This window comes from Rosa chinensis, chromosome 7 (genome assembly GCF_002994745.2).
Source record: "Rosa chinensis cultivar Old Blush chromosome 7, RchiOBHm-V2, whole genome shotgun sequence".
Classification (NCBI taxonomy): Eukaryota; Viridiplantae; Streptophyta; class Magnoliopsida; order Rosales; family Rosaceae; genus Rosa; species Rosa chinensis.
This window is the reverse complement of record NC_037094.1, coordinates 45764588-45777553: the sequence shown is the minus strand read 5'-3', so window position 1 is coordinate 45777553 and position 12966 is coordinate 45764588. Positions and strand designations below refer to the sequence as shown.

General features: G+C 38.0%; 2 protein-coding genes across 2 annotated transcripts; both read right to left on the bottom strand.

Moving 5' to 3' along the window:
• Positions 1 to 330: 330 nt before the first annotated feature.
• On the bottom strand, positions 331 to 1327 carry LOC112180065 (putative E3 ubiquitin-protein ligase XBAT31). The gene is made up of 2 exons (XM_024318566.2): positions 1238 to 1327; positions 331 to 642 (listed from the first exon to the last, which is right to left on the bottom strand). The coding sequence occupies exons 1-2, from the start codon at positions 1258 to 1260 to the stop codon at positions 402 to 404; spliced, it is 264 nt and encodes an 87-aa protein (XP_024174334.1). The 5' UTR covers positions 1261 to 1327; the 3' UTR covers positions 331 to 401.
• A 775-nt stretch (positions 1328 to 2102) lies between these two features.
• On the bottom strand, positions 2103 to 5561 carry LOC112176556 (lysine-specific demethylase JMJ25). The gene has a single exon (XM_024314542.2). It carries the CDS (start codon positions 5226 to 5228, stop codon positions 2268 to 2270), a length of 2961 nt encoding a protein of 986 aa, XP_024170310.1. The 5' UTR covers positions 5229 to 5561; the 3' UTR covers positions 2103 to 2267.
• Positions 5562 to 12966: the final 7405 nt, after the last annotated feature.

Sequence of the window (12966 nt, the reverse complement as noted above, 5' to 3'; positions counted from 1 at the left end):
CCAAACCTCAAAAAAAAAAAAAAATTTATTGTGCCCTTCTAATTAGCCTAGACAGGAATTTGATCCTGGTTCCGCCACTGACTTGAAGATGGTTGATTATAATTGTCCAAGTGCATAAGGTCATTACAACTAACTGAGTGGTGAACACAATGTGTAACTACATATGCCCTTTCCGGCAAGACAAACAAATGTAACAGATTAATTCTTTTAACACTTTTCTAGTTTCCACTAACAGATAATAGGGCATAAAATGGAAATGTTTGCTCGTTCAAAAATTAATTTCTGTGACATATACGTGCATAGGTTTTTAATTCCTTCTATTGCGCCAATTTTTAGAAACTATACCCCAAGAACCAAAAATAATAAAGCAGAAAGAGAAGGCGCATTCAAAGAAATTATCATCAGCCTCTACATCTGAATGCAAAGGAGATGGAACGGAGACTATCTCCTTCAAGATAGCTTTCTCCCTCTCCATGTTTGATTCCATTAACGCCCCTCTCAAACAAAGCTTTAGCCTCTGGATTCAGTTCGCTGATGAACTTCAAAGGTGATGGCCAGACAAGAGGCTCTGCTGATGAAGGGTCCAGTATCACTGCACATGCTCGATGCTTGTGCTTCAGAGCAACCATGTATGGGATTTTCCTGCAGACAGAGATCAATTTTTTTTAATGTTATACAACATATTCATAAAATTCAGTCACCCTTTATTTAGAGCTGATCCGTATTAATTGAAGGATGATACTTGTATGGGTTCAGAGGATACAGATCTACAAGATAAGATCAAAAACCTAAATTTAAATGAATAAACTGGAGTCATACTATGTATGGATGCCCTCAAACATGCACTGGCGTAAGTAACTTCCAATGTAGAAAATCAAGTGTAAAGGCGGCTTTCCATTCATATATCAAATCCAACATTGAGTTCTTCTAACATGCCATATGAAACAGGCAAGCAACTAGCTGACTGCACTAACACATTAAGAAATAAAAAAATGCGTCATTCCTAAATAAGATTGTATTAATGTATTGGCTATTCCTAGTGAACGACGCACTGAAAAATTCGTATCGACTTATATGGATCTCATAGTATTTCATACTTGGCAAGATCCAATAAATTAATGTAGAAGCAAATATTCAACCATCTATCTAAAGAAGGGTACCCTGATGAGTCTAATTGAAAAAATCTGACTATATATAGGGGAGGATTCATAAAATGTGACTATATATTTTAAGATACCTTGCATGTGTGGCTACCTCCATTTCAGAGCAAAAAACATGGTTTGTTCCATGATTTCCATCTCATTTTGAAGTCTGTATCGAGCAAGCCTGTAAAGAACAAGAATAGGGAATAAGGGAAAGGAAAGCAGTACCTTAATTAGAAGAAATCGAAAGCTGGTTTCCTTTGTTTACTGCTAGACTACCTCTACCTTTTCTGTTTGCCACAACAATAAGAATGATTCGATTTCTTCTCAAAGCCTCTTCTTCCATCCTAGTAAAGTTGTGTTCATAAGGTTTCAGCCCTGTACCCAATTGTCCATGCCAGAATGACTTCTAAAGCAAGACCTACACGAAAAGGGAATCTAAAATTGCAGGAGTAGATTTTTGTGAGCTGCAAAGATATTAGAGAAATCCAGACGCCTAGGCTGTGTAAGTAGGAGCACATTGTAGAAACCCAAAGCCCTCTGGCTAAACCAAATATGTAAACGAATCATAACAATGAGAATGATTAGACTTCTTCTCAAAGCCTCTTCTTCCATCCTAATAAAGTTTGTCTTGAACTCTTGATACAGTCTGTCCAAGCCAATAACACTTATAGAGCAAAACCTACAAGAAAAGGGAATCTAGAATTGCAGCAGTAGATTTTGGTGAGCTGCAAAGATATTAGAGAAATCCAGGGGCCTAGGCTGTGAAAGTAGGAGCATAGTAGTTAGGCTAAGCCAAATATTGAAGTGTCAAGTTATCACATTTCTCACACACAAAAGTATTTGCCACTTGCCAGTATGGAATATTAATACGAAATTAAATAATAAAAAAAGAATCATTGCGAAACAAAATTGAATTTTAATTGATATTAAATATGAAATCTAGAGCTACAAATCATGGAGCAGAAACCATCAGTTAAGAACTAAGATATGTTACAAAATCCAAAAAACGCTCCTATGGCACAGAACACTAATAATTCTTACATCCCTAATATTCTAAGATTACATCCCTACTAATTCCCAGGCTGCATGGTGCATGCCATTACATTTTGTTAGACTCGGGTCTTACACCTCTCCTTTGTTCCCCTTGCGCCTCCCCTTGCGCCTCCTCTTAGGCTTCACATCCTCAGGCTTCGCATTCTCACCAGAAATCTCCTTCACAGCTTCACAAACAGCATGCACAATCATTTTCTTCACCTCCAGCTTGTCCTCGCTGGCCCTATGGTTTGGCGGAAGTGTGCGAAACTCTTCCGTCAAACGAAAGCACTCACCCACATTCTCAGGGGAAACAAAGTCCAGTGCAACTTTGATACAAGACTTCAAGTTCCTCACCTGATGAGGACAACCTGCAGGAATGAAAACAGCATCTCCAAGTTTTTGGACAAATGTCCACGGCTCGATACCGAATTCCTCCTTAAGCTTCCTCTTGTGCTCCACAGTGAGATAAACAGTCTGATCATGTATAGCATGAGTAACACACTGCAAAGGATTACAGTGCACATGCCTAAATTCATTGATGTGCTTGTGGATGTATTTCTCCAGCTGCGGAACATCCTGGATCCGGAAAATGTCCCATAAGGCACCACCATCCTCACATAAGGCACCACCATCCTCACATACTTCAGCTGATTCTTCCTGAGGCCCACTTCCATTTCCAGCACTTGTGTGACAATTCCCAAATATCTCTCTTTCGTCTTGCTTCCTGTGCTTTTTTTTCAACTTATCTATAGTTGCGAGTTGTTCAGTTGTAAGGGCCACTTCAGCTGTATGTGTCAGAATATTAACTGCATCAGACATATCGCAGTGAAGCTTGGTCACAGAATCTCCCCGTCCAAGCTCCTGTGCAAAACCATAGGCAATATATGTTTTTGGACCCATGTCCGGCTTTACTGAGGTAGGTGGCAAGTGGATAGCAAGGTTCAGGGTTCCCTTGTTGGGGTGAGTATACTCTTTGAAAGGCAGACAACAGACAAATTCCTTACCATGCCGGGGGAGACGATTGTCAAACTCAGTAGATGGGGGGAAGTCTTTGAGCTTGAGAATCTCAGGCCATCCTTTCTCATCAGGCCGGCCTTCGGAATATCCAGTAAAGAAATGGAGGTTATTAGTTTCTTTGAAACTCCAATCCAAGCATTCAATGGTATGGACTGCCAATTCTCTATCATGCTTGAGATTCTTTATCTGCCTAAATGCACGCCACATGACTAACGGTTCCCAGCTCAAACCTGATCCATTTTCAAGTGCATTGCTAACGATCACAGGCTCACCCCTCATCCAATGCCACTGAAAATGCCCAAAATCCTCATCTTGGATTTCTCCGACCCTTGGACAGAACAAGTAGTTATCATCAGAACCGTCTCTAGAGGCTGCTTTTCTTAACTTACAGCTGCTGCTACTTGAGTTGACAGCATCATTCACAGGTTTAACGCATGAACACTTTTGTGCACATGTTTCACTACTAGCATGCATAGGATTGTAACTTACATCTATTTTTCCTGCTTTCTCTACCAAATCTATGACATGATTCTGAGAAAAATTGCACCTCAATTCTAAATTATGCTTACCACAACCTTTCATGTGTGTTGGAGGGCAGAGAATGCTTCCATCTTCACTTGCTCTCCACTCAAATGTGGACTCTTCAGCAGATTCGGCCTCGTCCTGCTTCACTCCCACATCATCATTCCTCTTCAGCTCTCCCTCTCCATCCAAACACTCCCCCACATTAACAAATTCCTCACTTACTTCATCCTCTCTGCCTCTCTTTTTCTGCTGCCCATCTTGAATATTTCCATCTTCACTTGCTCTCGAGGACTCTTGAGCAGATTCTGACGAGTCCAGCTTCACTCCCACATCAACATTCTCCTTCAACTCTTCTTCTCTTTTCTTCTTTAGCAAGCTCTTCAACTTCTTTTCTCTCTTTTTTTTTAGCAAGCTCTTCAACTCTCCCTTTCCATGCAAATACTCACGCCCCAAATCAACATACTTCTGACTGTCTTCCTCCTCCATACCTCTCTTCTTCCACTTGCCGTCTCGAATCTCCCGGCAGCAAATGAGGCACAGATCATACTCACACTCAGGATCAGGACAACTCCTATGAAAATCAAAAATCGAAGTGCTGCAGTTATTGCAGTACATACGCTCATCGTCAGCGCAATTAGCCTTCTCCACCTTGAGCTCTGAAACATCACTTAATCCCTGCCTCTTGGCTTCCACCACCATCTCACGCACCTGCTCATCCCTAATCCTCTTCAAATACGGAAGCAGCTGATGAACCAGATACTTACAGTGCTCCAGCTTGGTCTCCTCGTCGATTTTCGGGTCTAGATTCTTCAAACACCTATTAGGCACATCCAGTCGAAGGCAGGCTTTGCAGTTGCAGTTGCCGCGGCACACAGGACAAGCCTCAGCAATGGCTTCCTCCGATGTGTTGGGATACCACCTCTGTATGCAAGGGATACAATACCTCTTCCTCATTCCCTTACCCATTTTCGGACAACTCGTGCACCGAACCACTCTCCCTTTATCATTCCTCTGACACTGATGGCACATTGTTGAAACGTCCTTCACTGCCTCATCTTCCTCTCCCTCCGCCGCCGCTGCTTTTCTCTTCTTCATCATCTTCCGAATCTCCGGCTCCTCCTCCTCCACCACCGCTGCTTTTCTCTTCTTCGTCCTCTTCCGAATCTCCGGCTCCTCCTCCTCCTCCTCCTCCACCACCGCCCTTACAGCCCTTGTCGCCCTCTGTGGATAACGCGTCTTTACCTCCACACCATCTTCAGCAACCTCTTCCTCGTTTTGATTTCCCAAAACACCCTCACCACCACCACCGTCTTCTTCTTGTTTCTTCCTCCGCCGCTTCCTGCCTCTGCCCTCCACCAAAGGAGCCACAGCTTCTTCTTTTACTTCCCCATTAGCTCCCTCGTTCTCAATTCCCAAAATACCCTCGGCCTTCATCTCCTCCAGACCAGCGCCGTTCTCTTCTTGCCTCGGCCGGCAGAGGCCTTTGCTTTTCTTTCTCGCCGCCATTGCCAAGATACAAAACTACGCAGATTTGCTTTTCTCGATTTAGGGTTTGCGTAAAAGGGTATTTTATATTGGGTGAGTGGGTAATGTCCGCTGGTTTTTGGGATATGGATGATGGGTGGGTTTCAAAACTAGGGTCGAGGAGGAACAGTGGGTGTCCAATCCAATGGTTTTTGAAATTCAAAACTGGCGCCACTAATTTCTCGCCTGGAATCAATTTCGAATTGAATCTGGTTTTGGGATTTGGGAAGGAGGATGATGATGATGATAAAGAAGAAGAAGAACCCTAAGGTCTGATTGATTGATTGATCCGTTTAATATATAGAAACATAGAGTACACGCGTTGTGGATTCCTTAATCTTCTGGGGGAAGGAATAGTCCAACTAGCAAAGTAGCAAACTACTTCTCACTTTAAACTTTAAAGTCAAAGTATGCAGTCTGTTTTTAGTTCAACTAGTCAACATAATAATTACAATCCTACTCTGTGTCGGTCTATTTATGATAATATCATCTTAAATCTCTGAGTTTAAGTTTCTGAAAAAATTTCCAAGTTCGGTATTTTTGATTTCCATACATACATTAAATAATGTTCAGTCAGTGGTGGATTCAGGATCCGATTATGGAGTGAGCTACATATTTGGATTTTTTTTTTTAGCTGAATATTTTTTTTTTTGTAGAACTTTATATGCAAACGTCCAAGACTAGAAGAGCCGAAACAGGTGTAATTAAAAGAGGTTGAAAATCTTTACAGAAAAAAAAAAAAAAAAAAAAAAAAAGAGTTTGAAAATCTTATTTGCAGTAATGACTCACTCATAAGTGTCATTAGAAAGAGTTATTATACAGAGTATATTACAAGAACACACATCTAGCACACCCATTTTTAAGGATTACATCCAAAATAAAAAAAACTAAGAACTCCGAATGAAAACAAAAAGTAAAACAAAGTCCATGTATCTTTGCAATCTACTCACTCGAAAAAATAAAATGACCTAACATTCTTTTTGTATTATACAAAAAGAATGTAAGCCTAGAGATAAATTCTTTGAAAGATGGGAACGGGGATCATACAAATACAAATCTAGAGAGTAAAGACCAAACAACTCCAAAGCCACACACAAATAAGGCCCAAGGTCCAACTAGAAGCGCACTATGGATTTATAAGACAAAATGAAGTAAAAAAAAGAATACAAAGAAGGCCCAAGGTCCAACTTGGAGCCCAGTACAAGATAACTCACATAATAAAATTTTCATACAAAAAGGGAAAAAATCACGAATTAATCGTTGTTTGTAAATTGATCTTTTATTGGGTTATATTATTGTGAACATGATAAAAAATAAAAAAAATAAAAAAACACTCCATCTTAGGTTAGTAGATAATAAATCAAGTCAAATTTATTTGTTAAGTTAAAACAATCCATAACCTTATGACTCTATGGTAAAACAGTCCATAAGTTTATAACTTTATGTTAAATTAGTCTACTTAATGACATTTTTTATTCCAATTCTACGCTTAAAGCCAGTGACCTGAGATCAGCGGTCATCATGTAAGGAAACTTAAATTAGGGTAGGGTCGGGTCGGGCCTAGTTAAAGTCAACGAAACTTAAGATTGAGCTGTAGGGCTGAGGCTTTAGTATGTGAGCCATTACCCCCTTTAATGCCCATCCTGCAAGGATCAAAAGGGTCGGGTTGGCCTTTAGAATAAGGCTTAGTAGAGCTGAGAAGGGCATAAAGGGACTTACTTTGTTGAACAAAATAAAAAATAAAAAAGCAGAGCAAAGAATTTGTGAGTGTTTGGATAGAGTGTTGGCTAATAGTGAGGCTCTTTCTCTCTTTCCTTTTATGAGTCTAAATAATCTACCAATAACATGTTTGGAGGTCCAATTTTGCTTGCATGTAATCCTCCTGTTACTAGGAAATGTAGATCTTTTAAACTTGAAGCCATGTGGCTTCATCATCCTGACTTTGTCAATTTTGTTAATACTGCCTGGCTTACTAATTCTATAGGCAATGAAGCAGAGAATTTTATCACAAAGGTTAATGCTTTTCTAGCACTAGCCAAGAATTGGAATTTCTCGGTCTTTGGTAATTTGTTCCAACGAATGAAACAATTGCATGCTGAACTTCTTTACATTCAAAATCAAATTCATCTTACTTACTCAAATGACTTAATTGTGAAAGAACATCAGCTTATTGTCTAACTTGAAGACCTTTTTAGGGAAGAAGAGCTATTTTGGCCCCATAGGGCTAAAACTAAGTGGTTGCAATTAGAGGATAAAAATACATATTCTTTCAAATGCAGGCAACTATTAAGAAAAAAAAAATCAAATTCTACGTATCAAAGATGATTTGGATAACTGGACAAATAACCAACCCAGATTGCCTCTGTTCTTATTAATTCTTTTAAAAAAAGATTTACTTCTTTTATTACTCCGGCAAAGGATGCTTTAGCCTTTAGCATACTTTTTGTCTTTTATTAATCCATGTATATCAGACCATGATAATAACAATCTATTAGCTTGTGTCTTGTTGACAGATGTGTATCAAGTCTTTCATAGTATTGGCCCTTTGAAAGCTCCTGGACCAGATGGTCTCCATGCACATTTTGGAATCAGGTAAGTCAACCATTACTCCATTTAGTTTCCGCTTTTTTATTTGGCAATTTTCTAGATGTTAAATACCATTGTATGAGTTACTTTTTATTGGCATTGGAAGCACATCACATTATGGCAAGGTAACGTTTCACAGTTTAATTAGTCTTCCACTTATTTGATGGGTTGGTTAAGAGATTATCTATGGTTAAACTATTCCCAACTTATTAATGGATATAACCCTTTTGGAATGAATAGTTTATCAGTCTGGGCATGGATGTACTGCTGTACGAATGTCGAATGCTAGATATCTTACACGCAGACTTATTGAAATAGTTCAACACATTGTTGTACATAGAACAGATTATGGCACCGTCCGAGGTATTTCTGTGAGTCCTAGAAATGGGATGATGCTGGAAAGAATTTTTATCCAAACATTGATTGGCCGTGTATTTGAATAAAACATTGATCTCTCTTTGATTAATAAAACCAATATAGTCCTTATTCTGAAAACGGAAAACCCTGAAACTGTTAATCACTACTGTTCTATTTATTTATGTAATGTAGCCTATAAGGTTATTACAAAGATTATAATAAAAAGAATATGACCTTTATTGGAGAAATGTTTTTCTCATAATGAAGGAGCTTTTGCTCTAGGCAAATCAATACATGATAATATTCTTATTGCTCATGAATTATTCTCCTCTTTTAATAAGAAGAAGGGTAAGACAGGGTGTATGACTATTAAGTTAGATCTTGAGAAAGCTTATGATTTTTTAAACTGGGACTATTTGTTTGCTTGTTTGAAGGCTTAGACAAGGCGATCCTTTGTCTCCTTAATTATTCATTCTAGCTATGGAACCGCTGATTAGATCTCTTAATGCTTTAACTCATAAGCCTAGAAATTAGGTGGGAATTCTAACTTCCTCTCACGGTCTTAAGGTTTCTAATCTCATGTTTGCAGATGACTGTCTTATGTTGGCTAAAGCTACTCATTCGACTGCAAAGAACATTCTTAATACATTAAATCTTTTTTTCTGAAACTTCAGGACAACAAATCAACTATCATAAATCTATTATTTATTTCTCTAATAATCTTCCTGCTTCAATTAACTTTGGGAATTACTCACAAGGCTTCTATACTTAGGTGTTCAGAATATAGTTCGTTGGAAGAATCCTATTAATTTGACTGATCTTGTTGTCAAAGTACAAAATAAGCTTGCTAGTTGGAAGACTCATACTCTTTCTCAAGGAGGTAAGTTAACTCTTCTAAAGGCTAACTTATCTAGCATGCCCAATCATATTATGTCGTGTTTTAAGTGTCCTAAAATGCTTACGAATAGATTAAATTAGAAATTTAAAACTTTCTTCTGGGGTAAGTCCCAATATCCCAGATTGATTGGAATCAAGTTTGTTTACCAAAATCAAATGGTGATTTTGGAATCGCCCAGCCTGATATATTTAACAAATTAAGCTGCTCTTGCTAAGCTGGGATAGAAGATATTAACACAACCAGATAATTAGTGGGTTAATATAGTCACAAAAAAATATCTTAAGCATAATCATTTTCTTACTGCTAACAAAAAAGCTTTAGACTCCTCAGCTTGGAAAGACATTCTTGACACTAGAGGCATTCTTACTCAAGGAATGAGATGGATTGTTGGTGATGGCAATTCCATTTTATTCTGGTCCTTTTATGCCATTTCCTTTGTTTTCAATTATTTCAGAAGATCAAAGAACTCACATTAATTGGTCTCTTACGGTTGATCATTTCATACAAAATATGTCACGGAATAAAGATGCTCTTTCAGCTCTTCTCCTTCAGGATGTTGTTAATGAAATTATCGCTGTTCCATTACCTATTCATCCTACTCCAGATACCTTTGTTTGGGGTCCTTCGGGATCAGGTAATTTTTTGATCAAGAGTGCTTCTTCAATTCAGACTCAATAAATTCCTGAACATTCTAGAACTTCGCTTTTAACTCAATTGTGGAAACTAAACATTCCTCTTAAAGTTAAAATTTTTGCTTGGACTTTGATAAGAAATAGTTTTAAAACTAGAGAGAAAGTTGCTCACTATAATCAACATGTTTCTCCATTGTGTTCTTTCTATTCCTCAGATGTGGAATCTGTTGAATATTTATTTATGCATTGTCAATTTGCATGTAATGTTTGGTCTACATCGTTTACTCCCAAGCCTTTTAATTGGAGTAGTTCTTTCATTGCTTGGCTTGATCATATATCACATGATTCTCAAAATAGATAACATCTCCTTGATATGTTAATGATTGCATGGTCCATTTGGCATTCAAGAAATAAATCCATTTTCCAGAATCTCCATTTCTCTCCTTACCAATGTTTTTTTCAAGCTGTGGTGCTAGGTTTGAATTTATGCTAGAGCAAATCCGAAGTTTTCTACTCTAAAACTTTCTAATTACTTTCATATTAAATGGCACCCACCTAACTCAGATAAGGTTAAAGTAGATTTTGATGGCTCGGTTCAAAATGGCATTGCTACTATTGGCTATGTTATTAGAAATGCGGATGGTAATGCTCTGTTTGCTGCACATAAGAAATTAGGTAGTAGTAATACTCTCTTGGCGGAAGCAACTGCTTTAAGGGATGAATTATACACTGCTATGCTCCATCATCATGTTAATGTGATAGCTGTGTTCTTCATCATCATCATCATCAAGAAAAATGGAGAATGTCAATCTGGTGCATTCTGGTCATGGTAAGAAGAATGGGGCCTCGAGTTCAAGTAAGTTTCCTAATGCTACCAAACCTTCTGGTTCTGTTGCTAAGAGTACTCATCTATCACATAAGGGATCTCACAACTTTAAGTCTGCCAAAAACAAGAATTTTAAATGTTTCTTTTGTAAAAAGCCAAACCACATGAAGAAGGACTGTGAAAAGTACAAAAAGTGGCTGGCAAAGAAATGTATTTTTTATGTTAATGTTTGTTTTGAGTCAAACCTGATTTCTGTCCCATTAAACTCTTGGTGGTTTGACACTGGTTCTTCTGTGCATATCACTAATTCCTTGCAGGGATTCATATGGAAGAGGTCTCCAACTAAGGAAAGAGTTTATGTGGGGAATGGAATAAAGGTTGCTGTCAAGTCAATTGGAAATGTTAGGCTGCAACTAGAGTCTGGTTATGTTTTAAAGTTAGAAAAGGTTCTTTATATTCCTTTGATGAGAAGGAACTTGATTTCAGTTTTGAAATTAGTAGTCAGGTTTTGCTTTTATCATTGATGATGTCAGTGTAAGGATTTTTCAGAAAAATATATTTGATGTTCTGCTTGGAAGTGCCTTTTTGAGTTATGATTTGTGGCAGGTTGCATGCTCTTATATTGATGAATGTTATAATGTTGATTGTTCTGTTTCTAATAAAAGAATGCTCATCAATGAAAATTCTTCAATGCTTTGGCATAGAAGACTAGGGCATATCTCAAAAGAAAGAATGGAACGTTTAACAAAGGATAATATTCTCCATAAACTTGATTTTTCTGATTTTGACACTTGTATTGATTGCATAAAAGGAAAACTCACAAACAAAAGAAAATTTGGTTCCACACGCAGTACACAGCTTTTAGAAATAATTCATACTGATGTTTGCGGTCCGTTTCCAGTCCAAACTATATGTGGAAATTGTTACTTTGTTACTTTTACAGATGATTTCTCTCGATATGGCTACTTGTTCTTAATCTTTGAAAAGTCTGCTATGCTTGATTGCTTTAAAATTTTTAGAACAGAGGTTGAAAAACAAATTAAAATTGTGAGATCAGACAGGGGTGGTGAGTATTTTGGTAGGTACACAGAAGCAGGGCAGAAGGGGTCTTTTGCCATATACCTACAAGATTGTGGGATCGTTGCTCAATATACGACACTAGGAACGCCTCAACAAAATGGAGTATCAGAGAGATGTAATAGAACACTGAAAGATATGGTAAGAAGTATGGTATGCAATTCCTCATTACCTGATTTCTTATGGGGTGAAGCTATTAAAACTACAAACTATATTCTGAACCATGTGCCTAGTAAGTCTGTTTCTAAGACTCCCTTTGAGATGTGGACAGGAAGAAGGCCAAGTCTTATGCATTTTCATGTCTGGGGGTGCAAGGCTGAAGCCAGGATATATAATCCAATGGAAAAGAAATTGGATCCTAGAACTACAAGGTGCTACTTCATTGGATATCAGGAGAAGTCCAAGGGTTTTAGGTTCTACTGTCCTAATTTGCATACAAGGATAGTGGAAACTAATAACGCAAAATTTCTGGAAGGTTTGGATGCAGTAGCTTTAAATAGCAGCTTTACCTTTGAGGAAGAAAGCATTGAAGCACCTAGTTCTGAAGCACCCAGTTCTGAACATGTTGCAGGTGATTATACACTGCCATCTTACATGCAGATTGAAGAAACCAGTGATCATAATGCAGCTATTAATGTTCAAGATCAACAAGATCAACAACCTATTCTTGAGCATCAATTAGAACCAGAAATACCAGACTTTAATCAACCAATTGCAAAACCACAAGTACCTAGAAGACAGTCTCAAAGACAAAGAAAGTCAGCAATTCCAAGTGATTATGTGGTTTACCTTCAAGAAGCAGAATATGACATTGGAGAGGAGAATGATCCAAGAACATTCTAGCAAGCAATTGAAAGTGACCAAGCTGATTCTTGGATGCAAGTAATGGGAGATGAGCTGCAATCGATGAAAAAGAATGAAGTATGGACACTTGTTGATGGTAGTGAAGAGATGAAAGTAATAGGATGCAAGTGGGTTTTTAAAACCAAGACTGATGCAAATGGCAACATAGAAAGATACAAAGCAAGGCTGGTCGCAAAGGGCTTCACACAAAGGCAAGGCATAGACTACACAGAAACGTTCTCACCAGTTTCATCAAAGGATTCCTTGAGAATTGTCATGGTGTTATTAGCTCACTACAACTTGGAACTACATCAAATGGATGTCAAGACAACATTTTTAAATGGAGAATTAGTGGAGGACATTTACATGATGCAGCCACCAGGTTTTGTTGAAAAGGGGAAGGAGCATATGGTATGCAAACTCAGAAAGTCTATCTACGGCCTCAAGCAAGCTTCAAAGCAATGGTATCTCAAATTTGATGAGATAATTTCTGATTTTGGT